The 27526-nt window shown below is 41.0% G+C and overlaps 3 protein-coding genes across 6 annotated transcripts; 2 read left to right on the top strand and 1 right to left on the bottom strand.

Moving 5' to 3' along the window:
- The first annotated feature begins 134 nt into the window (after positions 1-134).
- On the top strand, positions 135-3815 carry slc19a3b (solute carrier family 19 member 3b). Its single transcript, XM_069668670.1, has 8 exons — positions 135-284; positions 414-593; positions 808-973; positions 1199-1514; positions 1632-1783; positions 2699-2891; positions 3275-3416; positions 3663-3815. The coding sequence occupies exons 1-8, from the start codon at positions 135-137 to the stop codon at positions 3813-3815; spliced, it is 1452 nt and encodes a 483-aa protein (XP_069524771.1).
- A 492-nt stretch (positions 3816-4307) lies between these two features.
- slc19a3a (solute carrier family 19 member 3a) lies at positions 4308-6635 on the top strand. The gene is made up of 7 exons (XM_069668710.1): positions 4308-4454; positions 4788-5023; positions 5121-5643; positions 5735-5813; positions 5953-6145; positions 6263-6404; positions 6486-6635. Exons 1-7 carry the CDS (start codon positions 4308-4310, stop codon positions 6633-6635), a joined length of 1470 nt encoding a protein of 489 aa, XP_069524811.1.
- Positions 6636-6828: 193 nt separating this feature from the next.
- Positions 6829-26910, bottom strand: agfg1a (ArfGAP with FG repeats 1a). Of its 4 annotated transcripts, none has more exons than XM_069668652.1 (13): positions 26585-26910; positions 20503-20596; positions 18166-18281; positions 17212-17377; positions 16662-16824; positions 15433-15552; positions 11944-12159; positions 11136-11307; positions 10856-10935; positions 10623-10745; positions 8240-8392; positions 7912-8006; positions 6829-7682 (listed from the first exon to the last, which is right to left on the bottom strand). In XM_069668652.1, the coding sequence occupies exons 1-13, from the start codon at positions 26749-26751 to the stop codon at positions 7623-7625; spliced, it is 1725 nt and encodes a 574-aa protein (XP_069524753.1). In that variant the 5' UTR covers positions 26752-26910; the 3' UTR covers positions 6829-7622. The 4 variants fall into 4 exon arrangements, with proteins under 4 accessions (XP_069524753.1, XP_069524751.1, XP_069524754.1 ...); XM_069668650.1 differs by having other exon boundaries at positions 10844-10935; XM_069668653.1 differs by lacking the exon at positions 11944-12159 and having other exon boundaries at positions 10844-10935.
- Positions 26911-27526: the final 616 nt, after the last annotated feature.

A 27526-nucleotide genomic window follows, 5' to 3' on the forward strand; every position in this document is an offset into this window, starting at 1 on the left:
GCTTCACACTCTCAATGCACATTAAAGATAGTTTAAGTATTCAGCTTTTAAACAAAGACGAAGTTGCTCAGGTAGAGGGGAAAGGCTCTTTCAAACCCAAGAGGATCTCTGGGAAATCTTGCTGTGGTAACAGTATGGGCTTTTGGTCCAGGCTGAAGTCCTCTGGCTGGGCTTATCCAACTGCCGTCCTGTCACTCTATGGGTTTTTTGCTAACTGCAGAGTAGCCGAACCCTTCCTCACACCATACCTGATAGGACCACACAAGAACATCTCTGGAGAAGTGGTAAGAATGGCAGACAAAAACATGCTGTTATTTAAACCTATGAACGCACAGTTGTTCTTCATTTATCTGACATAAACCATGGGCTAGTGACTAACTTAATTGTTCTCTGGTGCTTGTTGTTTACCACAGGTGACAAACTACCTGTTCCCTATCTGGACGTACTCCTACCTTGCCTTCCTCTTCCCCATCTTCCTCCTGACTGACTTCCTGAGGTATAAGCCCCTCATAATGATGCAGGGCTTCTTCCTGGTCACCAACTACGTTCTGCTCTGCTTTGCCCCGGGTCTGCCTGCTATGATCTTCCTTCAGGTCCTCTTAAACATTCATATGAATGATTAAAAAAAACATCAAAATAGTTATTACTTTCCTCATGTATCATGTAATATTGACACTGCTGACCTTTTATTGTTGGTGTTGGGGGTCCTGGCATAAAAGGCCATTAAAAACAAATTGCATTATGTTATGCATTACTTGTACAATGTGCTTCAAAAGTCTCTGTAAAACTCTTCTGTCTCATTAACAGGTCAACTATGCCGTAGTGACTTCCACAGAGGTGGCCTACTTTTCCTACATTTACAGTGTGATTCCAGTTGAGAATTACCAAAGAGCCACTGGCTACCTTCGCAGTGCCATGCTGGCTGGATATACAATTGGTGCCAGCCTGGGACAAATGCTCATCTCCCTGGCAGGTAAGAATATTTGCACTTTAATGATGAAAAAAAAGGTCAATATTGTAATTCATTTTCTCTACATTAGGATGAAGAGTACTCTTCAAGACAAATACAAAATAAGTCCTCATATAAAAGTCTCAAAATCTGCTTGGCATGCATGCATAACAAAATTAATTAATGAAAGAAATAAATTGAACTCTACTTCCAAACTTGAGCTGATAAAGTATGTACTGCAATCAACAGGATTGGACTACTTCTACATCAATGCCATCACTCTGGGGATTGTGAGTGTGGCTTTTCTCGTCTCCTTCTGGTTGCCCATGCCGCAGAGGAGCATCTTCTTCAAAGGGAAAAGGGCTGCAGCTGTGGGCTCGCAGTCCCAGCAGGAGGGGCCGCTGGGAGCAGACGGGCCTGGGGAGCTAGTGACGGATACGGAGGTTGTTGGCTCGGGGAAAGAGAAGATGGAGCATAATGGTAGTGCTGGCTGGTGCAGCGGGGAAAATGTAGCCACTGCGGGCCATCTACTTTGGCACAGCTTCAGGGAGTCGTATTCTTCCAGGCATTGTCTTTTTTTTTTCATATCATAGTTGTATTTATTTTATTGCAGCAAATGAAAAAATGAGATGATGATGATTTAATCTTGATTATAATCTGTTTAATAATGACCACCATGCAGGCATTTAATCTACTGGTCCCTGTGGTGGGCTCTGGCCACAGCTGGCTACGTGCAGATTTTCAACTATATCCAGCTAATGTGGGACCATATAGAACCATCTGCCACATCATCCATCTACAATGGAGGTGTAGAGGCTGCATGCTCTCTTGTGGGTAAGACTGGCTGTGGGTGTGTTTGTGTGTGTCTGTATGAAAGAGATTAGAGACTGTTAAAGTAGAAAATATATTTATAACCATTTTTTTAAGATTAGCTATAAGGAAAGAATGGGTAAAGAAATCAGTTAGTATTGAAATAATAAGCACTAACATATTGTTTGTTTTAATCTATTCATAGAATTTATTGACAATGTGAGCCTTCAAAATTAATATTATCTTACAAAAGCATTATCCTTCAACAGGACATTAAAAATGAGAATTATGTTTACAAAAGCACTTTTAACAAAGGAGTGAAAGTTGCATCTAATCTGACTGAACAACAGAACTTTTACCAGAGAGAGGATTCAACTATTTCCACTACTTTGTGATCGGGAACCATTTTAATTAAAAACAGGTGGGAGATGCAGAAGTTTGCAGCACATCACATTATATGGTGCAAAATAAAATGTAACAATGTTATTAAAAGCTGAGATGTCTGATGGCACATCGGCCTATAAAATCTTGCAGTTAAAAGAAAACAACCGTGCAATCCTTGTTTTAATGTGATGCTTGATTAAATGGAAAATATGTATTGATCTAGAAAGGGAACAGCAGCACCATGGTTCTGCTGGCTCATGCTCAAACTGGCTCAGAGTAAGAGGAAGAAGAAGAAGAGTAATTGCTTCAATTAAGGAGATAGAGTTAGGAGGTAATGGATTCTGTGATTATTGCTGATAGTTGATTCCAAGAGTTGGTTGGAAGTTGTTCATCACAAAAGGCAGCAGCTGTGGAGGGCAGCCAAGGCATGTGTGCGCATAACATCTTAATACCAACTGTCAAGGAGAGAAATGTTGTTAGAGATAAACACAACAAAAATTAACACACACTGCAATGACAGATCCATTGCTGTATCTTTCTCTTCCATTGGGCCAGGTGCTGCAGCAGCCTTCTCTGTGGGCCACATCAAGGTGACCTGGAACGTGTGGGGAGAGCTGGCGTTAGGGTTGTTCTCGGCTGTAGGGACGGGGGCCGTGTTTCTCATGGCGTTCACGAGCAGCATCTGGGCATGCTATGCTGGTTATGCCATATTTAAGTCCTGCTACATGTTACTCATCACCATCACAACGTAAGTTCTCTTTAAACCTCCTCCAACCAAACTTTTATGCTGCACTTTTATTGTGAAATAGTTCCTCTCTGTTAATGGAGGGAACACAGGAAGATTAGGGCCACAGCTACACATTATTATTATCCAGTCGGCCGGTTTTCTACAGTCACCTGTTAATTTTTTTTGTCTTTTAAATGAAAAAATGACATATTTAAATTGTTCCTGTGTTTGAAAAATATTTCAAGAACCTAATATATTAAAGTAACAATGATACAGAGAGAGTACTAGCTTCTCACTGAGGAAGCTGCTGTCTGCATGAAAAGTTTTTTTTCACCTTTGATTATTTATATTGCTTTTAAGCATTTAGTAATGTCCTCTCAGAACTTATACGCATATTGTTTTAGATTTCAGATTGCATCCAACCTCTCCATGGAGTGCTACGCTTTGACATTTGGCATCAACACTTTTGTAGCCCTGTCACTGCAGGCCGTCATTACAGGCATAGTTGTTGATGAAGCTGCGCTGGGATTGGACATAGCGACACAGGTATGTTGTTCACAGGCTTATGTATTATTATAGTATTTAATTAGTTTTTTAATAGCAACTCAAAGGTATTTAACACTAATTGTCCTTGGGGAGCTCACTCTGAATAAGCTGTCTGTCTGATAACCATCACTGAAACACGAGGAGAGGGTGACACCTGGTGGCTGTTCACGGACACGTTTAATGAAGACTGTGCCCTAGCAAAATTAAAATAAGAGTGTCAAGGCTAACTGAGGCTTTTCTCTGCAGTTCATAATCTACGGAAGCTACTACGCTGCCATCTCGGTGCTCTTTCTGATTCGAGGGACCTACACAGCCTGTGTAAGTCAAAGCAGTCCTGAACACACAGAAACCAATGAGAAGGAGTCCAGTGTGGAGGTGATCTCTGCTGAACATTTCTGAACAAGGTCAACAAACTCTTATAGTCTTTACAATACTTAATGGATATAATATAAAAGAGCAGGTGATTGTTAAGATTGTCTATGGAGAATAAAATACTCAGACATCAATGTCATTGTTCTCTAATGAGTGTAAAACTGAGCATCTAAAAACAGCAACGTTTGCCTTCTGTAACTGACCTTGTATCCCTACACTGTACCTCTACAAGAATCCACACAGAAGGTCATTCAGCACAATAAAAGCACAATATCCTGCTATCACTGCACATTAGTGACATTTATTTTAGATTAAGTCCAGCGATTTGTTTGATTTCCTGTTTCATTTGCGACACGTGTTGGCCTGAGGCGTGCTGCTCTTTGACCGGGTTGTTGATTTACAAACCAAGCTCAACACTCAGGCGACTTCAGGTGCTTTGGCACAAGGAGGCAAGACAGCCAGAACAGCACAACAAGGGAGATATACACGCACCTTACACAGGTAGAAGAACAGAAGAAGATGGAGGCAGTGAGGAGGTGGAGGGCAAACTGGGGGTATCCCACTACGCTGCTGTGCATGTACGGATTCTTCAGCACAGTTAAACCACTGGAGCCTTTCCTGATCCCGTACTTGACAGGACCGGACAAGAATCTGACAGCAGAAGAGGTACAGACAAAAGGTTTAACGGAATGACTTCCGAAACATACCGGTATCATAATATAACCATTGATTTGTATTTACAGTCTTAGATTTGTGGCTTTAAGACCAACATCTTACGCTTTAGGCGCTTACTTGGGTCTACTTTTTGGACTTGCTGAAATAACATTCACGTTACATCAACACAAAACAACCAAGTTGGTTAATTAAAATACAATCTTTATAACTTAAGTGGTAAATATCCATTCAGGGTTATAAAACCTTTATTATCATTAAGCAATATGCCTTACATGCAATTACTTTTTATTATCATTTATTTATCTCTTGGTCTCTCCTCCTCAGGTAAACAATCAAATTTTTCCAGTGTCGACATACTCCTACCTATGTGTGCTGGTTCCTGTGTTCCTCCTGACGGATTGCCTGCGTTACAAGCCTGTGGTGGTGTTCCAGTCTACTGTCCTTTTCATCACCACATCAATGATACTCTGGACAAAAACTGTGCCAGCCATGCAGGCCATGCAGTTCTTCTATGGGGTGGTGACAGCCAGCGAGGTGGCCTATTTCGCCTACATCTACAGGTCATGTAGCTCAAAGGGCAAATGCACCAGTACTAGCAGGTGTTAGAAGTTTTGGAACAGACATGACATTTTGATTATGTTCTTTTTTTTTTTACAGTGTGGTAGATCTGAAGAGGTACCGGAAGGCCACCTCTTACTGCCGCAGCATCCAGCTCCTGGGGTACACGGTGGGCTCCGTCCTGGGCCAGCTGCTCGTCAGCTTCGACCTCATGTCCTACAACAACATCCTGGTGTTTACTCTAGTCCTCACCGCCATTGCTTTCCTCTTTTCTTGCCTCCTGCCAATGCCACAGCAGAGCATGTTCTTTCACCGCAGGCAGAAAAGAGTGACAGAGGGTACAGTGGGGCATGTAGAAGGGTCTGGGGATGTAAAAGAGCACGAAAGTGGATCAAAGGTATCCCTTGACCAAAGACTGGAGAAAAGAGGAGAAACAGAGGATGAAAAAGGGCCTGCAGCTGAGGAGCTTGAGGAGTCAGTTGGTGCTGAGAGCTGCAGCAAAGTCCTCCTCCATCTGTGGAGGGACTTCCGCCTGTGCTATTCCTCCAGACAACTGTTCTACTGGTCCCTTTGGTGGGCGATGGCCACCTGCGGCTACCTGCAGACTGCCAACTATGTGCAGGTCAGTTGTGATGGCACCATAAACAAAGTATTGGTGTGATTAATAAGTACTTCCAAATCACCAAGACTTATCACAGCAATAAACCCTGCAGGTGCTGTGGGAGCACGTGCAGCCTTCTCAGAACTTCAGCATCTACAATGGAGGCGTGGAGGCTGTTTCCGGCCTGTTGAGTAAGCAGCATGATAGAAAGCAAACCACTGCAGAAAACAGATAAGGGGAAAGAGTGCCCTGATGTTGTGGTCACTGTATGCAAGTGTGTATTGTATTGTCACCTCTACTACAATAACCTTAAATCCTCGTGTTTTGCAGGTGCAACCGCAGCCTACGGGATAGGCTTCACTGAAGTGAGATGGGAACAGTGGGGAGAGCTGGCCCTGGGTGGTTTCTCTGGACTTGGGGCAGCATCACTCTTCCTCATGACCTTCATCGGCAACATCTGGGTCTGCTACGTCTGTTACATCATTTTCAAGTGCCTGTACATGCTGCTGATAACAATAGCCATGTAAGAGTGTTACATGTTAATATGGGTTGTTTTTAACCTCATATTCAGACCTAATTTTATTTCAGACCGGACAGGAAAAATAGCAGTTTTATAAAGAAAATACATGACTTTTCTTAGGTATCAGATTGCAGCTGACCTGACAATGGAAAGATATGCACTGGTCTTTGGAGCGAACAACTTTGGAGCATCGGCTCTACAGACCATCATGACTTCTGTAGTGGTGGACAACGGGGGACTGGGCCTTAGCATCATTCCTCAGGTGAGCCGTGTTGATGTAGCAGATGCGTTATGTCTACTTACTACTGCAAATGTGTTTAAATGTGTTGTGTTTGCTTTGCAGTTCACCGTATATGCCAGCTACTTCTCAGTCATCGCTGTCGTTTTTTCAATTCGGGGACTGTTCACCATTTTGACAAGGCAGAGAAGCAGGAGAGACTCCACACCTCCAGTCAAAAACGATCCTCCAGGCTTTGAAGAACACAGATTCTGAATGCAGAGGATTTGATGCTCCCAGCCGAGATAATCACTTGTGCTTTTTGGTGCCCAAGTGGCCGCATGCTGGTTTTAAAGCGGAAAAGCTTCAAAATACTGACTGCAACACCGTTAATATGCTTCTTTTTTTTTTATACAAAACAAATATACAAGATTTTTTATAAATCCATATGAATGAATGGTTTGGTCAGTTCTTACGTAAAATTCATTTTAATATATATACTGTATATATTTACATATTAACTTAAAATTCTCTAATACCCAATGCAAGTGGTTTTCAGTTCATCAGCCATTCATGTTACCCTTTAATGGATGTGGCGACTGTAGTTCAGAAGCGTTGTGTCCGGGACTCTGTCAGCAGGGCAGGGTTTAACAGAGAACAAGTCCCCTTCCTCTCGAGGCAGCAGTCACTCCATCTTTCATCTCCTACCAACACGATAGGCTTTTTTTTTTTTTCTTAAGTGAGAATAAATTTGCCTAAAAAGTATCCTGCACAAATAAACAGTTTGGTTCTTCACAAATACAGTAAGTGGCAGTACCCATTAGCTTTTCCAAGCAATAGTTCTGTCTTAACAAATCTTGTGTGGTAGATACAAATACTGATATGCACAAAGAGCTCATTTCCTAAAAGAAAAATAATATGTACACAATTGCAGCATAATGAATGAGATACACTGTATGCAATAACTTAGTTTTCAGCCAGTTTGATTATACATTGTGGTTCAGTAGAGGCCAGGCCAGTTCACAGGTTAAATAGAGAAGAAGGGATCAACCTCTCCCTCTGCACACACCATCACTTTGTTTTGTAGCCATAGACAGTGTCAGCAGGACTGTCTGTCATATTGTTCCATCTGTGACAAACTGCGATAGAAAATACAAATCCTTACAAACATTGTGTTTTAAAGCTACTTGTGAAACAAAAACAGTGCAATAGGTGCAAGCGCGCCAGTTGTTGACCCTGTAGTGGAGCTGATTGGATGGATCGCTATAAGAAGGGATTCGTTGAGGAACCTCCTGCAGGATATTGTGCAGATGGACCAGCACCCTTAAGGGAAAACAGATACACAATCAGAAAAAGTAGTTACTATCCATTAACTCTAAGTTGGGGATAAAAGAACACTAATAATTTATATAAAATGATGTCTAGCTTTGATTTACTTGTTCAATTTTTACAACTGACACAACTCACTCACACACATTTCACGGTCATATTCAACAATAATTTCTGCACATGGGGCTGTGTAACATCATGCCATGTAGCCCCTTTTACTTACCAGGAAAGGGTTGCTAGAGACCATTGGTCCAGCCATGGCCTGTCCGAAAGGAGTCACAACAGGCTTTGCCTGGCCATAGGCTGGATATCCACCACCTGACAGACATGGTCATTGTCATTTAGAGATGTGATGCAAAATTCAATATATACCGACAACAAATCAAAACAAACATCCAACTCGTGTTAAAATGTGAGTAAACCTAATCCTGCACCAGAGCAGAATAGCCTGTCTCCAAACTGAGTAATCGTCATGTTGTTGCACTTATTCTTCATCATGATTATTAAAGCAGTTATATTTACATCTACATGATCTACTAACTGACACACACCATTGGGTTGCTGGGGATATGCAGGAGGCTGGGGGAAGGGCCCCTGGCCAGGAAAGGGTTGCTGGAAGGTTCCACTAAAGCTGGTCGGGAGGTTGTAGGCTGCAGCGTTCCCAAATCCAGCTGGCATACTCATGGAACCTGTGCCAAAAGATGCTGCAACACAGCAGGAGAGCGACTGGTTAATGAAGCCTGCACAAGACATTTACAGGGAAACGACAATTTAACAGACCCAAAAATACCTTCATTTTACTTTAAAATGACAAAAACACACACACACACACACACACACACACACACACACACACACACACACACACACACACACACACACACACACACACACACACACACACACACACACCTATAAAAAAAATGCTAGAAGGGAGCTGGCAGACATCAGCATAATACAAACAAATGAAAGTATTAGGATGTTATTAATATCAGCAGTTGGTTAGAAGGCAGTATAACAGAAGTGAACTTAAATGAGTAAAATGAACAACTTGGGATTGCAGAACAGTCAACAAGAAACAAAAAAGCATAATGCTTCACTAATTAGGAATATATCAATAATACTGCGCAGTATGTTCGGTCACCGGTCAAATTAGCAGGTAAAAAAACTGCACATGATTCTGTGATCATTAGTGTGGCTGCCAATGCCATGAAGGCCGTACAGGCCCACAACATCCCCTCAATGAAACATGTTAAATTAACTCTGGTGCACCAACACATATTGAAATATGTACGAAAATACAAGGTTAAAGTGATAACCACTAAGATCTCAGTTTCATTCTATTTGGCGGCACCTTATGGCAATTAACGGTAATTGCAGGAGCACACTTCCCAGATAACTAGACATCTACAGTTGGCTCCCTTTCAAACGGTTAACTCTTGATTTTCCTCGCTGACAGTCGCTTTCCTTTTTAGACTGTTTGCCTTCATCTGAGCGTCGAATTTGTTTCTTTTTCTTTGGATTTTCACGTATTTTGAGGTTGTATCTGTAGTCATCGATCTTTTCTTTGTGTGTTCAGCCATAGTAGATTACTGTTTACTCACAACACTTGCAGAGACCGGAAAAGCAGCCGCTTAGCTCCACCTACCCTCTCTGGTAGACCAACCACTGCTGGCTGATGGAAAACGTGTCACTAACTGGGCGCTGCTTGTGATTTATTCAGAGAATGTCGCCACGTACACCCAGTCCGTAATAATACTATATACTGCAAATGCAAAGGCTTTCATCAGTGGGCCATGAGCTCAATCACCATTGTGTTACCTCATTCAGCGATAAATAGCAACTTAACAGACATTTATTTACATGAAAATCTTCGAGATTATATCTTTAAGGCTTTGACTCAACAATTTTCAATGGGTGACAGGATTTATTCTTGAATGAAGCATTGTATTAGAATATCTTAACAAGCCATGACTGGGTGATTCCTTGATTATTGGTGTAAATAACATGTGCATAATTAGTTTTTATAATTAAATCTATTCAAAAAGACAAAAGAGAGTTTATGCTATTTCCAAACTAATAAATGGAAAATGTTGAGGGAGCCATTATCAGTGAATTTACAGGAACCCAATAGTGGGAACTCCCCTACTTCTCAACAAAATGAGAGCTATCATGAAGATAGATGGAACAATAATGAACTTAAATCATAATGAAATTGCATTACTCTTATCTCTCTGTCGCTCTCAAAGGAAATTAATTAGGATTGTTATTATTGCCTAATCCATGATTACACACATTTTTCAGAGGAGGGGCATTCATGTTATACTTTGGCTAAACAGATCCAGATGTACATTGTCAACCCTTCATTTCTGAGTGTTGTCATTCATTTCATCTCTACAACATTTTCCTGATAGATTCACTAAACAAGAAGGCACAGCCAGAGCACAGGGGAAGCACAGAGCACAAGGGAACCTACCGAAGGTGGGAGGGTAATCCTGCCCATGAAGAACCCTCATCAAGCCTGTTCAGCATGGCAAGAGCAATCAGACAGACAACTGAATCTCAAATTAAGCACCTTACTGCAGCTTTCATCTTTCATTGAGCACACCACTAAATGGCAACAAAGTGAAAATAATTCATATTCAGCACTTTTTCTTCTTATATATTCTAATTATCTCATCTTCTTCCCTGATTGGTTGCCTCTGAATTTGGCAGAGTGGCCTGAGGCTTATTCTCTGCTGAGGCAGCTTGAGCAAAGGTTGCCACTTTGGGTGTGAGAGGAAATCTTGCATACAGTACATGAAGTGCACACACCTGATTTCAGCCAAAACGATTTACAGCACTATTGCAATAACTGATTAAGTTGATTGATTGGTGTAATATATGTGTCAAACATTCACGAACACACACAAACAAACAAACTCAGAGACACACCTGCTGCTGCTGCTGCTGCTGCAGCTGCTGCCATATTTGCTGTTCTGCCGTTGCTCTGGAATGGATTGGTGGGAGCTGCTGCCGGGGCAACTCCAGCAGCTACAAACGGATTGGTGGACTGACCTGTTGGAAAGAGATATCCAGTCACCAACCAAGACTACAGTGTGAAACAGAATATAGAGCATTAACTAAAATTGTTTAAAAACAAAAGCGTGGAATACCCCATTGCTCACCACCAAACCCTTGAGCCATGCCAGGTAGGGCCTGTTGTGCTTGTGCTGCTGACACCCCAGTCTCTTGGCCAAACACAACCCTGCAGTGAAACAATGTTAAGACAGTCTTACCAGCAAAAAAGACCAGAGTCCACCAAACAGTGTGGTAGAAGGAGCTTCACTGTATGTTTGTAGGCCAAGTTGCTTTGGATAATATTATATTTAGGTATAGATTAAAACTGTTGGAACTCACCCTGGCAAGGAGTTTAATGTGGTGAGTGTGTTTAGTGTAGTGTCTCACCCTTGTGGGGTGCTGGAGGTGTTGTAAACACTGGTTGCAGGAGGCGAAGGGCTGAAGACGGTATCAAGCTCAGCAAGAGCAGCATAGCGGTCTCCCCCTGTTGGCAGCTTCTGAGGCAAACCGCCTACTCCAGCCGCTGCAGCTGAGCTCGGCCCACCAGGAATACCACCTCCTGAAATAGAAGCACATAACAGGCAAGCCAGCTTAAGTCCAGTTAAACTCAATTAATGCAGGAGGAAAATTCTAATTTCAAAAGAAACAAACAAAAGGTCTGGAGATAGCTGCCATATCAACCTATTAAAAATAACGGGGAATAAATGTGTAATTGTTAGGAAATATGCATTTTCTACAACAGAAATACAGTTAGTAATATGAACCAAAGAAAATAGTACCAGCCCAGTATTCACAGATGCAGTGTCAGAACTGTGATCATGTTAAGATGATCACATTCAAATTCACAAATTAAATGAATACATATAGCAAGTTTGTTTTTTTCGAGCAAGGAGGTGTTGCTATCGTATCCAGTGGCCTGCCGCCTTTAGGGAGGCTGGTTCAGTAGCATTTGGGCCGGGGAACTGATTTTAGAAATATAAATATGAAGCCTTTTTAAGGAATTGTACATTCACTAGAAATTTTGAATCAGTTTGGATTTTTAAGAGAGACTATCGCTGTCCCTGCACTGGGAAAATGACTCAAAGGGACTTAAATCTCTGGGCCTGATTACATAATGTTTCCCTTGATCTTTTTTTGGTCTTCCTCTTTCCCTACAACTGAGATCTATGCAACGGGCTAGGCAGGAGAAGTTTACCTTGCTCTGTTTTGGCAGAGCTTAACACGTTATCCAGGTCAGCCAGGGCTGCATATTTATCGGCATGGACGCTAGTACTCTGTACAACATCTCTGCCAGCTCCTGTGGAGTTACTCTGGGAGGAAGAACTGAAGGATCCCAAGTCAGCACTACACGATTTGGGGAAGTTGTCAAAATTTGCAAAATTGGCATTTGCTAGTCCCCCTGAGGTGCTACCTGTATGAAAGAGAGAGATTAAAAGGTCATAAGGGGGACCCTAATTGTTGGTTTGAAAAAAGCATTAACAGGGTGGAGAGGGAGACGAGAAGCTGCATGGACATTTAACTTGGGGTGGAGTCATTTTCTGTGGGACACAGAGCATCTCTTCCAAACCATATATTCTGCATCAACGCACTTTAATGGCTCTCCATGAGCCTATGAACCCAAAAAATGCATAACACTTTCATGAGTGCTGGGGTTACACCTTTGTTCAGCACTACAGATCTGTTAGGAATTTACAGACAACCCAATATGTATTACAAATACATTTAAATCAACTTGATAATAGTTCAATAAAAAAAAGTATTTTGTCTGCCAACCACTCTGTAGTCATCACTGTAAGATATTATCACTGTGACCAGGAAAGCAAAAAACTAGGACACATTAGTCATGACTTTTTTAGAGTAAAAATGTTTCTTTTTTTTTTCTAACGTTGTTTTGTTTGACATCAGTGCTAATTCAGACACTCCCCGCTTATATCTCCGGGTATGCTAGCAGGTGAAAATTCAACTTGTTTTTCAGAACACGCATTGTCATCAATTTAAGTCGAGACACAATTAGCTTCTCAAGCATGCTAAGAACTCACAGAGAACTAATACATTTGAATGCAACAAATGTATCAATCTACAAAGGCTAACTTAGACACAGCAAAGTCTTTGTGACCCTACAGGAAAGAGAAGCTCATTTTAGTATTGTCAGTGAAACCACCACACCAGTTGAGTCTCAACCACTGGTTGATTTGCATTCTATGGATTATTGTTTGTATAAAACATCTTAAGGACAGGGAAAAGGCAAACAGTTAAAGATCTATCAGAGCAAAGGGGCAGGTACAATCTCACATGCAACCGTCAAAACACAGTTTAGAGAAGGTTTATACTACACTTGGTTCACATAATGTAATTATATTACAGAAATAACACAAAAGGGGGCTTTCTTCTTTATTAAAGAATATGCATCAGATTCTGCGTATGAATACAGAACTTGTAAGTGAGGGACGGAATTGTTCTGGTGTATTTGTGGTCAGACTAGTATCCTCCACTAACCTTTCAGCGGGCATTAGTTGGATGCAGGAAAAGAGTCTGTGTGGAGAGTAAAAAATGTGGAACGCATTTGCTGTAATGCGGTTATCCTTTGACCAAAATATAGAGCTTTTTATTCATCTCCATGACACACATCTGCTTATAAGTGCAGCTAACAATGCTATCGTAACGTATGTTTCTTATCTTTAACTCATTTCACTTGTTTCAACTTGCTGCTGGTTGGACTGATAAGAACGATGAGCGCATGAAAAAGAGGTCTTGGCCTTGAAAGAATGTATCGCTTATCTGAATAACGGCTGGCTGCACCAGAAGCAGCGAAAAACTGGCTTTGCTGTAAGAGGCTATATTGCCATCAGATAATAGCTGATGTGTTCCAAGTTGACCAAGTTGCTGTCTATTTACATTCCAGCTCAAAAATGTACTATACGGGCCACCATATTGGTAATCAGTTCATTTTTTTTAAGGATACCTTAAAATAAGTACAGCGACTAGCCTGCTTTTTTTCTTCTCTCTTACCCTTTTATATTTTACATTGCTATGTTATCATGTCTTTTAACTTGGTCTATTCTGCAGAGTTGTTCTCATAAATGACAACAACAACTAAACCATATAATCCCTGTTTTCAACCAGTAGGATTCTCAGTGATTCAGAGTTACACACAAAAAAAGAGCATCATGCTGAGACTCACAGTACATCCAGAGAGAGGAGGATCAAAATAACTACACATTAGAGACAGTGAAAAGGGTGAAAGCTGTTAAGAGGACAAGCCCAGAGAGAGACTTACTGTGTGCACCCTGGAGAGGCAGGGCAGTGGCAAACTCACCCACACTGCGACTGGATGAGAGCACAGTGAACGCTGGCAGCCAAAAATCAAAGAAGGGAGGGGAGAAATGGGGCAATGAGCGATGTAAGACAGGGCGGAGAAACAAAAGAACAGACGTCAACGAAACCAGAGGTAAAAATTAAAAAAGCGTGAAGACAAAGCAAACCGACTGCTGCTGATGCAAAATGATGAAATATATGTGACACAGAATGGAGAGCTTAGGCCAGATAGCACAGACAGCGTCTGTGAGAAAAGGATTATCTTACAAAGCCACGAGAGAGAAAGCTTTATCCATCAAGCAGTAAGCATACTAAAGAGATCACAGCAGCACTGTGCTGCATTACACAAAGATAGTTGCCCCCAGCAGAGGGCACTATAGTGCACAACATTTATTTGACGTGCATAACTGCATGTTTGTGTATTCCAGTCACTGTTTTTGTATGAGCACTTGAGAGGGAAGGCAAAGTGTTAAGGTAAAAAGGCAGACAATTACTGCAGAGCAAATACAAGTTGTACACTGCACATGTTAAGTGAAACTGCATGAAGGTTCAGAAAGGGAAATTAGGACAGAGGTAAGATGAGGACAATAATATACCTCAATTATTCTATTTTAATAACTGCAACATATTTAATTAAAATGCCAGCTTTATCAGGCTAAGCAAGCAAACCCTTTAATATTCTGTGTGCTTACTGTTTAGAGTACTACAGCAGTAAAACATTTTGTGTCTTTTAGATTTTTTATTACTAAAATTATCTGTCCCATTAATGCAAAATTATCCTTACTCATTTTAATTGTAATTTTATCCAATAAAAAAGACCATCAACCATGTATTTAAGACATATTATTCTTATATAACAACAGTTAATTCTAGACTAAATCATTAGTTGTAGTACATGTACATTACTTTGTACCTCAGATTGTACCTATAAGTGGTAAGCCTCTTAAAAACAGTTATCAGTGTAAAATGAATTTTTCAAAGTTAAAATAGCCCTGTTACAAGGCCGGCTTAGAGTGAGTGATCCCAATGTTTAAGTACTTCATGTTCTGTGTCCTCTGACTTTTTGGCCTGTGGCACATACTATAGAAACATACAGTCATTGTGTTAAACTGCAGCCATGCATAACTTTATTTTTGAAAACGAGCTTTTTATTGAGGAAATCTACATTTAGATGACTATTCATGGGACCATTTGGTGCACAGAGATCTGAACTAACACAGCAGACCATATGCTGCATTGGAATAGGTTGTTTTTTGTTGCCTTTATGTAAATTCTCAATGCACATGTGTACATATTATATAAGCTCATGTTCATATGTAAGAGTGATTTGGATGTGTGTCAGTTGACCAGTGAAGAGAAGTTGCTCTACCTGTATTTGAGGGATGGAATGGGGCTTGGGGTGCGGAGGGAAAACCACCTGTCGACCCAGACGTGCTCCCGAATGCATCAAAATTAGCAAAGTCTGCATTTGCGTTGGCATTCTGTGTCGCTGGAGGTGGAGTCAGGATGATGTTCAGACAGACAGATGAACAAAAAAATCACAATGAGAGGAAAACAATGGATGAGATAATAATAAAATTGATTTATACATATAATGAAATAAGGCATGGACTACAAAACAAATGCAATGGATTATGTGCTAAATATGAGATATAATCATTGAGTGATGTAATATAATAAAGTGCACGGCGGCTTAAAAGGCAGGCAAGACAGTCTGTTGTTCACCCTCTCCATGAGGTACTGTCAGGACTCCTTGTCGAGCACAGAGCATTGTGTGTGCAAAGCACTACACACACCGGTCATCGCAGGGCTGTAAATCTGTGCTCATGTTTGCGATGTGGAAAATGTGTGGATGCTATGTTCACATTCACTGCACTAAGCGTGAGTCTTGATGGCTCTTTGAGGGGGAAATGAGAGGACATTATCCACCATGGGAGGCAAACACTAATAGCCCTATGTTACAGGCATTATTAACCATGGAGATGTGTTTGTCTGTAGCAACACCGGTACTATTCGATAATGTATGGCTATGTTTTGCAAACATGGAGGTACATGGCCGCTGACATTTAACAGATTCTGCACGATCCTGAACTCCTGCCACTTTCTATCAGAGATAGTAATTAGTATGCAATGTCGATCAGCATGAAGCTGTCTCTTTAAACACCTTAGGCATTTAAAACGGCTTCAACATTACTTGACACATACTGTTCCAGCATTTGCATGCTCTCACCAACAAAAAGAGACACACGCCGATACACACGTCACATTCTTATTTGCAGTTATTTCACCACTGCCTTTGATTAGTAAGCAAATCCAAAACTGCTGTATGAAAGCATGCATGCAGCCCCCTATTGCATATGATTTAATGATTGTGGTGGTTCCGCATTTGAAATAATGTGACTGAGACAATTCCCACATTTAAAAAAGGACATTACTGCGGTGATTGCTCATTTCCTGCATGTCATCACTTCTTTCTGTGTCATCATGTCTCTTTCCTGTGTTTTTGCAAAGTTGAGATATTTTTTCTGTCCTATCAACTGTTGAAATTCCCTCTTGCCTTAGACATATTGCTTAATCATAAATTTGTGTCCTCCTTACTTGTGTGGCTGTTGAAATGTGCAAAGTTAGCAAAACTGGAGCTGGCGCCTGCGTTCATGTTGGGCGGGGCAGCAAAGATGTCTCCACCCAAGTCACTGAGGAGGTCAAACCTCTTGTCATGGAACTGCTGCTGGTGGGTTTGTCCACGGCTCACCACTGGAGACTGGTGAAGACAAGATAAGGGTTTGAGAAAAAACTGCTGGCATGTGTTGATCAGCATACATAAATATATAAATATGTGTATGAGTCCTTGAACAACCTTAACACAATGACTAAGGAAGAAAAGAAACAAGCCAAGAACTGATTATATCTGTCACTCTGTGTCTACAATTTGTTTTGTAAAAAGCAGTGGGTAGTATATAATAATAGTATCTAATAAAATGAAGTTAATAGTATCTAATAAAATGAGGTTAAGAGATATAGGCCTATTGTGATAATAATGCTCGTCCTTCATGTTTTTTGGATGTTAAAAAGTCTTCCAGCAATTAATTAGTTAAACCTTGGCTGCAATAAAAAAAAACACTATGTGCACACACCAAATAAAATCTACCTGATTAGGTGGGGTGTTCTTGTTGAGGTGTAGGGAGGGGGCCGACTCCCCCAGCAGGGATTTGAGAGGTCTAACCTCGGGGGTGCTGCTGGTGCTGCTGTTTGAGGAGCCAGAGATTGAAGCATGGACGGATGCCACTACCTTTGCCTGCTCAGGAGGTACGTACCTAGCAAACAATTCACATATCATGGGTTACATTGCACAACATGCGAATCAGCTTTGAAAAATACATCAACGACCAAAACCAATAAACCTATATTGGTTTGTGTGTCTATTAGTGTGTTACAGGAGAGGCCAATGTGAGTGAAAGTACCTGTGTGCAGCAAATCCTGGCATGTCTAGGCATGTACTGTTCATTGCTCTCATTAACATTAAGCAAACAGGAGAACTAAAACCTTGACTAACAGGTGTCATGATCTAATGGTTGATTTAAAGAACAACATTTCTGTGAATAATGCATCAAAGTTTTTAATGGAAAAAGTCCAACTGTATAAAACAACATTAAATTCATGAAACGTTTCATTAAATTAATATTTACTTAAGGTGAGCGATCCCTAATATGCAACTACTAATATGACGGAATCTTGTTTGGCTATGTTTGCCATTAGTTAAAGTTTAAATTTTCAGACTGCTCCAAATACTCATCACACAAACAGTCACCCTGCACAAGTAACAACTATGCTAAACCAAATACATAGTTGAACTTAATTAACCTATAACCTTATGGAACAACTACATGTTGCACATAAAGCAGCTTGACTGTCATGACCTAAATTCTTTGCATTTAAAGACGGATATCTAGCGGCTTGCTGGAGGCTAACTGCTATGAGCCGCCTGTGAGACATTCCAAGCCGGAGAGAAGAAAAACTCAAAGGAAAGCTACGTGTCTGCGCAGTGCACACATCCAGAGGAGTGTTCATATTTTTGCACTGCCAGTTTGTAAAACTGACTTACCATCTCTTCTTCTCATATTTCTCTTGAAGGAACTCCTTGACTTTCTGCGGTTCCCTGAAGTCTGGTATTGAGGAGGTCCTGTCATCATAAAGGCCCAGCCAGATCTGCTTACACACCTGGAACCGAAAGATAAGCAACATTTCTGTAGGACATATTGCTAAAAATGAGTGCAAGGCTACTTTACCTTCATGGGGTGAAGTGATATAGTGGTACAAGGCACACGGAAATGACAGGGTATGGGTAAATATAGTGATGATATGGTTAATCCCCTTAAAGCCATTAAGTGCAGGTTGAGTTCAAAAGAGCGTTCACTAATGTTGAGTGCTTTGCCATATGTTGTGTAGAGGAGTCAAACATGAGCTGGCCTCCTGTTTGGAAAACACAGGCTGAATAGGTTGCTTGGTAAAAAAAATCAGTCTAAGCCTTACCTTCGTCTGGCAGTGGGTTTAAGACAGCATTGTATTTGTCTTATCTTGTAAGAGAGATTTATAGGCTTCATGCATGTGCTGCACTACAGAGGCATCGATAGTGCTGCTAAACCTATGTTCTGTATGCTGGTTTTGGTACACATGTGCAATGCCACTAAAAACACATGTAAGCTCACCTTAGTTTTGAATTACTTTTTAAAAATTTGATTTGATTGATTGATTGATTAAACTGCTACTGTAAGAACTGTAAAGGAGCATTGTGTTCCAGCAGTGTTTCCAGTATCAAGTGCTCTCCATGGAAAAAATAAATAACTTCAGGGAAGCAATATTTTTTTAGCAGCCTTGAAGGATTTATGCATCATCTCCAGCCTTGACCCTCCTGCATGTCTGCCTGCCCGGACACTTTGCTACAGTTTTTAATAAGCTGTGCTTCCCAGGTGGCATTGCTCCATTTCATCCTCGGTTTATTAGAACTGGCTCTTGAATGATCAGGCACTTTGGTTTCTCTGTACAGGACAGATATGTAATGCCACTCTGGAGCTGCAGAATTTAAATTACAGACAGTTTCAACCTGACCTTTTACTTATCAATATAATCTATTAATACGTTGCCTTATCGTGTCATTTCCTGTTCTTTTTTTTTTTTTACATTCGTATAATTTAAAAAAATGAAATAGGCGTGTCATACAGAATTGGCCCTAAAGAACTAAGAACCTGAAATTGCAGCGGCCTGATGAAATCCAGTTGGAAACAACTTTATGGTCAACTTGCACAACAAATTGTTTATTGTTTGCAATGTGCAAAAGTAGGTATGAAATACTATAATGCATACAAAGCTTCTGTGAAAAGGTATGGTGTTGTAATTAATGTTTAGTCTAAAAAAAATAATAAAAAAAACTAAGTTGAAACCAAATGAAAAACACTAAAAGCTTCTAAATCGCTCACCAGAACTGCAGAGTTGAATAACAATTAACTTAAATTACACATCTCCTTAAAGAAGCAATTGGCCCCTGGAAAAGCCACTGTCACTCAAAGCTGGTGTTCTCTGTAATCGATAGAAACAATTATATTTGAAATTGGCGCCATAGCTGTGGAGAAAGTTGTACAAACAGCTCGTGGTTTCGTCCATTCTACATTCCTACAACACCCAGCGTGCATTGTGCCACTCCCTCTTAAAGGAACGGCCCAGCGAGAGACGACGGCGTGAAAAACTACCGTTTTCCAGTCAAGGACATTTATCGCTGCAGGCAATGGCTCAGAGCGGTACAGAATCTGAAATACGACGAGAATATACCAGTGGATCATCGAAAAAAACTTCAGGTCTGCAGTCTACATTTCAAACCTGACGATTTTGAACGACACATGACATTGGAGGCGGGCGTCCTAGATTGATTAAGTGTAGTTTAGCAAGCTCCCCGGAGGTTTTCCAGGGCCCATTGGAGAAGCGTCCTCCAAAGCCACAGAGCGAAATTGCAATTTTGTCCCACCATAATGGTATTAGCTCCCCATAAAAGCATGATAGGACTGAGGTTGAAAGTCTGCAAACTGGCCCTTTAATATTACTGCAAACAAAGAATTGATTTTAATGCCCATTTTTTATTACTTTCCACTGTAATAAACAGGGTATTTATTTAAAAATAAAAAAAAATTAATAACATTATTATAAAAAATAAAAGATGACCAAATGGAACTAAAGTTCAAATAATATTACTGGACTATAGTATTACTGTTCATCCATTTTTAAACTGTAAAACTTGAAATATTTTGTCTTGTTATATTTACTGGCTTACATGGACAGCAAATATAGGAGAAAGCAGTGATACCATGCTGTAAAGCACACCTGTGAAAGCTGTGGGAGAGTTCACCTCAACCTTAACAACTGTGACAGGGCGGACAGCCGCCATGCTCACCTCATTTCCATGTTTCTGTAGGAACTCGATTTCCTGTTGCGTGAAGGTTGTCATGGAGATGGACTTAACTCTGTGGGGTGGATTCAGTCCTCGTCTGTAGGTGGAGACATGGAAACAGGGGTCAATTTAATTTGAAGACGCTGTACATGACAACTGCATCTGGACATATTCCAGATCCCACCTCTCAGGATGGGGCCGTTTAATTAGCAACACGCTGACTGGGTGATGTTTGTAACTGGGGCGAAGATGACAGCCTTACAGAGAGAAGTGACAGAGACAAATACTGACAGAACAAGAAAGGGATAGAGGAACAAAGGAGGTGGGTGAAACTCGCTCATAATTGCCATTGACTGAGCTGAGGCTGTCAGCACAGTGGCAGAACGAGTGATTTCCCTTAATATAGAAACTTCCATTATGGAGCAACACCCATTAGGCCACACAAGCCTTGCTCATATTCCTCAGAAGGTCACAGCTTCTGCCAGAGCGGCCCAAATTAAAAATGCCTGGTAGCTATAATAGTTGAAGAGAGCCAGCATTAGGAGGTTATATTAAGCTGCAGGCCTGCTTGTGAGTTAAAGTGTAAAGCTGGCTTCAAGGTCGCCACATGTTTTGTCTGTGAAGGTGACCAATCAGCAGGCAGCTTGCAAGCAGATTATTTTAACCGCGACCAGAGTGTGTTTGCGAAGCACACAGCCACTAGAAGAATTTAAGACAACTTATTGCTGCTCATTGTAATATGGAATTAATTCTGATATAGGGTCATTGAACCTTTTGATAACCAAAGTCATTAATACATCCACTGAACTGAAACCAACTCCGACAGTAACTTTAAGTTTGTACTTTCTACAGCAATGACAAAGCAAATCAGTCAACAGCTTCAAATGTGAGTCATCAGTCAAATATCATTAAGATTCATTTAACATCAAAGGTGACCTTAAGTGTCTTTTTACTTATTATTCATATCCGCCTTGTAGCGAATGCATGTCAGCAGCATAATGGCAGCAGCTGCATTCCTCCATCAGTGTCTTTCACAGCACTCAGAGCATTCTGTCAGCACTCATAGCCCAATAACTCTGCTTTAATGTGCATAGGAAGAAAGCACACTGCACATAACACACCCCAACCTCTCTCAACGTCATATCTAAACTGTAACTAAAAACACACACATACACACTGGGTTCATATATAGCCAGAATGACACTTGATTACCTACTTATATAAGCAGATATATAGGCCAGGCTGATTTATCAGTTTAGCTTACAATTGTAAGATTTAGCACCAACATGTAAAATAGTCCAAAACATGTTAAAGTAGGGCATCAAATATGTTATCCATCCTCCATGAAGTGAGCTTGTAGTAGCAGTTTTGGGACGTCGTCAACAAGAACATACTGTTGGCAATCAAATACCCCAGTTTCTCCAAACTTTTCTTTCAAAGCTTTTCTTAAACTATTTGGCTCTTTTGCCAAGCTCTTTGAACAAGCAGCTGTTCTTTCCACATATTTAAATATGCTCTCTCACTGTAACTGTGAAACTTCACTTGTGTTTCCTGATTATGCTCTTCTGGCAAATGGTTGGACCTGCAGGATAAAGCACTATGATTTATCACTTAACTGTAATTTGTTCTGATATTAAGCCTATTACAGAGAACTCCTCAACGAGACTTGTCTATAAGCTGAGACAGAACATTTTTTTTCCTATCGTGACACGTTTGCAGTCTTGCAGCACCCTCGTCCTCAAGGCACCCCCAGGTGCTGCAGAGCCACTGCTCTGGGAAATAAGATCCACAGTGTCACAATTACAAACACAATGTCATACACATAAAGGAGTCAGATCCCAGAGGCAGTGAAATACTAGACAGGACTGCTAAATTATTTACTACTGTTGCCCCTAACAGAACTTGTTCTTATCTCCACCCATTCTTTATCCATCCACCCACCAATCAGGTGGCTGTTCAGTAAAGTATAGATACATATGACAAGAGCCAGGGTGCATCAGAAAAGCTGGGTGCGTCACAAAGCTGTCCATACAGTCGATTTCCTAAACAAGGAGTAGATCCATGGGATCTTGTAGGGCTGTTACTAAAGGTAACAATGTATCAACTTGTGCCCAGTTTGTCGTGATCATCGCACTTTCTGAGAAGATGGGTGAAGTCACAAACAGAAAACACACCTGGATATTACAGCTATATTTTACAGGATCCACCCTGGAAATTAAACACAGCTCAATCACCAAATGACTCAAAAGTCTGAATGATAAATACATTTAAAAAGAGATAATTTTAAGATTATTACACGCTGCTGTAGTCCGTTTTTTCCAAAGATTCTCAATAAAATGTATCTGTATGAAAACAGAAGATGGCGTGAGTGAGTATTTCTCAGCGCCCTGCGGTAGGTAAGTGATGAGATCCTACAGTAGTCTCATGAAGATGAAACTAGGTCAGATACAGTGAGAAAGCTCCCAAGCCCTTAAGGTCTAAAATGAAAGCTGGTTCACTGCACAGTTTTTCAATTTTAGTAAACCGATACTGACTTTTTTGTTTCTGTTAAGTTACTGTTCTGGACTACCAAGCCAGCGGTCCTACAGTCCATTCTCCAAACAAGTGTGAGTTTGCTCAGTCACAGGAGGATTTTATCTGTAGGGAGAAATAAATGACAGCAGTAATATCAATTCAATAAAATAAATAACTCAAACTCAAACTGCTTCTTGCGTTACGATATTGTATACATCAACATTATCTGCGACAGAAACATTTATGTTTTAATTAAACCCTTGCACAGCACTAGTTGCAAAGTTCACCTACATTCACATGTCAACTGGGTAGCATAGTGTGTCAGAGGACAGTAGCACATATTGCACAGTAAAATAATTATGACCTAGTCGCTACTGTGCATCAGACCAGCTCAGCCGGGGAAAACTCAGCTCATTTGCATACTGTAACAGCTCCAGGGTGACAGAAACTGGCAATGGTGAGTCTCAAATAGAAGAGAGGCAACGCACCACCATCCTCTTCCACTCTAAGAGCCTACAAAGGCCTTAGTCATTCTTCAACACTTGTTTTAGTTTTTAATCACAGAAAACACAAAGTATTGATTTTCATGGCTAACTGTCCTACTGATGCAGCCTCTCAGTCATCCATTCAGGAAATCAAAAGTCAGGGGCAAGGGGGCAACCAAACATGCTGTGTTTATTAGTTCAAGTCATATCTGCTAACTTGCCAATGATTAATATTATCCTAGACAGTTGGTGCCAGTGACACTTCCCGACCTCTCTGTTATGCTTTGGTCTTTCCTCGAGTCCTGCTTACCCAGGAACACACAGGCCAAGTGGGGTTACTTCCTGCCCTGAGCAATTCTCTAGAAAGAAACATTGTGAGTGGTGTTCCTCCTGGGAACGCCTCCACCTTCATGAGGAATGTGTTTACATTGGAGATTCCAACTCCACCCATTAAACAACCACAACTATGGGGTGGTGGGGGGTGGGGGGGGGGGTTATGTGGTGGGTAGTCGTGCCATCACTTTTTAACAATTCCACACTGTTACTGCCTGAATTGCAAATGAGAAAACACATTGTCTTTGTAATGTCCCTACCTGTCGTGTTCTGTTTAGGACTTAAAAACCAGCAACCTGCTCTTTCAGTATAAATGTATCTAAACTGTTTAAAGTGAGTACATTTGTTGATGGGTTTTGCTCTTCTTTTCTTTGAAAGGAAAAAACATTGCAAGAGTCAAAGGAGTCAAAGTAGTTACAGTCAAGACAGTAGCCAAAACAACATATCAAGTCTGGGCACGAATCTCTCGACTCACTCTCCTAATACCAGAGTCTTTGCCTAACTTGAACTAAAAGGAAAGAGCGAGCAGACAGTGAACTCTCTGCCACTTCCTGTAGCACATCTAACAGCACATGCTGCTGATGTAGCAGCACAGTGGGGCCATACCACTTCCTGAGCCTACAATCACACCAGGCTTCCTGTATATATCAATCCTTTCAAACCCACACTCTTCTGCTGGAAACATTTGTGCAAATTAAATTCCAACAACACGATTTGTCTTAATAAAATGTGAGTGGGAACGACAGCACAGGAGAATTGTGATCTCATGCTATAAAAGAACTCAATTAACTCGCATAAAAGACTTTAATACCATAGGGTGAGCAGATGGGAAATTCACAGTGGAGTCCCAGCAGAGCCACTGGTGAAGTGAAATAGAGGGCATACCCTGCCCATCAGCAAAAACAAAGCTAATCTCATTCATTTCAACAATATATTTAACAACCATCATGTTTTAAGTGGAGAAAAGCAGTTTGTGCAGATAAAGTGCACAAACCTGGTCAAACAAGGGTTGTATATGAGGCGGAGCTCTGAGGGACAAGCAGTGTGAAATTGCATCAAAGTTGACATCTGTTCCACTGACGACTAAAAGGTCAGCAGTGGGGAATTACTGTGCAACAAATACTTTCCCTTTCCCCTGCAACATTATTAGGATACTCGTTACTCATGTGGCAGATTGATTTCGATAAAGCATTTAGAGGGACCTGCGTAGACTGCTTACTGCATGAGTGAGCAGAACAGGATGGAAGAATGAACAGTTTATTGAGTTACCGGTTAACAACAAACTGCCACTTTGCTCTTCTCAAATGTTTTCATTCACAAAGGCTTGTGATGGGTAAATATACTTTATAGGTATGCAAAAACCAAAGAACAATTTTGAGCAAAGAGAGGACCTCTAAACAATTAAAAAAACGTGCATAAAAATTCCTTCTTGCAAGCTTGCTGTACAGGATGAAAACTAAGCTGTAAGGTTTCAGCAATTAATCTACGAGGGCATATTAAATTTCCTGAGAACCAGATGTCATTATACTCACAACAGAGCACTGTAATCCATAAAATGCTTCAGAGAGTTATTATGAGCACTATAGTACAATGTCAAGCAATATCGGTAATCAAAGGCAAATAAGTCCTTAAGACTGTATGTCAATTGGATATTCATGGTGCAACAGATCTTTAAATCTTTAGAAAGTAATGCAACAATTTTTCATTAGGCCACTTTGGATTTCTTTTTAAACATCACTCACACCAACAAAACAAAAACCTCTTTAGCATGCAACATTTGACAGCAGAATTGAGGTGGGATATCTTTAGCTGAATAAGAAGAAATGGAATGCTTCACTAATCCCAAATCACAAGCTACAGATGCTTGGTTACACAACTGCACAGCAAAGCTTTAAGTCAGTCAGGCAAATGCTATCTGAAGTCGCATCATCGAGCCACAGTGAAACTGTCAATGCTCTGTACATATTATTATACTGATGGTAGAGATTAACTATGGCCATATGTTTTTGGTCACCATTGTCAAAGAACTGGCTTGACGGTGTACATCTGTAAGAGACTGACTAGTGTAATATTTTAAAATCCGATAGTAGATGACTGGACAAAATACAACTGGTGATGGGATGAATCTAGGTAATGTTGGGGCTATCCCACTCCCTGCAGGTGACTAGCACCATTTAACATTTAACAACTAAAGCACATTATTATTCAAATTAAATTAATCGTTTGATAATTTATCTAAGTACATAACACAAAATTGAGGATATAACAAGAAACCTCGCACAATAACATATTAATACATGTGTCCATGTGCCTTTGAATGTGGGGGGGTAACTATAACCACATCACATCACATCAATAGATGATCATTTACAAGGTGGTGCTTCCAGACGTTGCCAGCAGCAACTGGTAGTTAGTAGCTGCTGGCCACAGACTTATCTGCAGACCTAGCTTGCAAGTGTCAGATAAATTCACAGGCTAGCATTGGAAGCTAAGGTTAGCTAGTCTCTTGGGTGGTTGCTAAGTTAGCTTGCTCTGCTAAACACTGACACCTCTATGTACCCCGCCCAACACAGCACAGCAAGACAATGTCAAAACAGCTAAACTCACACTGACACAACTGGATGCCTTTGTACCGTTAGCTAGCGCAATGTGCCCGACCGGCTGAGGTTTCCTTATGTAGCTGAGAGGAAACCAAAATGTTTTATTGTGTGCGCCATGTCTGAGCTAAGGTCACTCAGCAACTTAAAACTTACAGGATGCCAGAGCAGGAGGTACATACGAAGGAGCCCACAGTCATGTTGGCATAGGTTGGGCCGCGCTGGTCGCAGTCAAAGCACTTTCTGTTGTGAGGCAAACTCGTCATTTCTCTCAGCATCTTCAGGTGTTTCTCCTCCTGTTTTCGTTTCGCACTCGCCGCCATGGTGAGGGATGTACAGCAGGATTAAATAAACTGGGGAAGACTAGAGGGGGTTGCTACAACTAAAACAAAGGTCTGTGCTTTTTTAACGGTTGCCGGCCCGTGCTAAAGACAGGGAGGGAATGGGTAGGTAGCTCGTTGTCAGGGGGGCCTCGCGTCTCCTCGAACAAGGAGTTTGAGGCGTTGGATCGCGGCTTCTAACGGAACAAGCGGCTTCCTGCTGTCGACTTCCGCTTTCGTTTAAATCCCGCTACGCAGACCACATCGCCTCTTTTTTGGGGCAGGGACAAATATGAGTGTCTCATATTCCTTGCGAATAAGATGTTTGCAACTATTTTTTTTATCCAGATACAACTAAGGTGCCGGTATTACTTCATCATGGGCTACAGCATGTTGCTCCGATGTCGTGTAACGCACTGCGTACTACGCAGTTTTGACCGGTGTCGAAGACCAACATTTGTTTATATTCTCTTGGTTACTGTGTGTAAATTCATCTGTGGTTTTGACTTCATTGAAACACTAATGCAAACAGAGCTTACACAAGATAACTTATTCAAAGAATATCCTCACTTCATTACAAAGTGCGAAGGTTAAAAAAAGACGTGAACTATCTTGTCCCTTAAATGTGATTTCCTTGGTTGTACAGTCTACAGCACGCTACTTGTCTCTTTAACACATTAGCGCCACTATGCGGATTGGTATTGCCACTGTCAGACTATGGAAAGAGGGGAGATTACCTATTTAAAATTTAAAATGGAAATTCCTATTCGAATCCTTT

This window comes from Semicossyphus pulcher, unplaced genomic scaffold (assembly GCF_022749685.1).
Source record: "Semicossyphus pulcher isolate SPU_LCO1_2020_fin unplaced genomic scaffold, fSemPul1.0.p SCAF_19, whole genome shotgun sequence".
In the NCBI taxonomy this organism is placed as follows: Eukaryota; Metazoa; Chordata; class Actinopteri; order Labriformes; family Labridae; genus Semicossyphus; species Semicossyphus pulcher.

Excerpts from the sequence above, each read along its gene's own strand:
- slc19a3b (XM_069668670.1), top strand. The coding sequence starts at position 135 with ATGGGCTTTTGGTCCAGGCTGAAGTCCTCTGGCTGGGCTTATCCAACT. Across the intron at positions 285-413 it reads AGAACATCTCTGGAGAAGTG|GTGACAAACTACCTGTTCCC; the intron begins GTAAGAATGGCA and ends TGTTTACCACAG. Across the intron at positions 2,892-3,274 it reads TTACTCATCACCATCACAAC|ATTTCAGATTGCATCCAACC; the intron begins GTAAGTTCTCTT and ends ATATTGTTTTAG.
- agfg1a (XM_069668650.1), bottom strand. The coding sequence starts at position 26,751 with ATGGCGGCGAGTGCGAAACGAAAACAGGAGGAGAAACACCTGAAGATG. Across the intron at positions 17,378-18,165 it reads AAATATGAGAAGAAGAGATG|GTACGTACCTCCTGAGCAGG; the intron begins GTAAGTCAGTTT and ends ATTGTTTGCTAG. Across the intron at positions 10,936-11,135 it reads ACCTCCAGCACCCCACAAGG|GGTTGTGTTTGGCCAAGAGA; the intron begins GTGAGACACTAC and ends GTTTCACTGCAG.
- slc19a3a (XM_069668710.1), top strand. The coding sequence starts at position 4,308 with ATGGAGGCAGTGAGGAGGTGGAGGGCAAACTGGGGGTATCCCACTACG. Across the intron at positions 4,455-4,787 it reads AGAATCTGACAGCAGAAGAG|GTAAACAATCAAATTTTTCC; the intron begins GTACAGACAAAA and ends TCTCCTCCTCAG. Across the intron at positions 5,024-5,120 it reads TATTTCGCCTACATCTACAG|TGTGGTAGATCTGAAGAGGT; the intron begins GTCATGTAGCTC and ends TTTTTTTTACAG.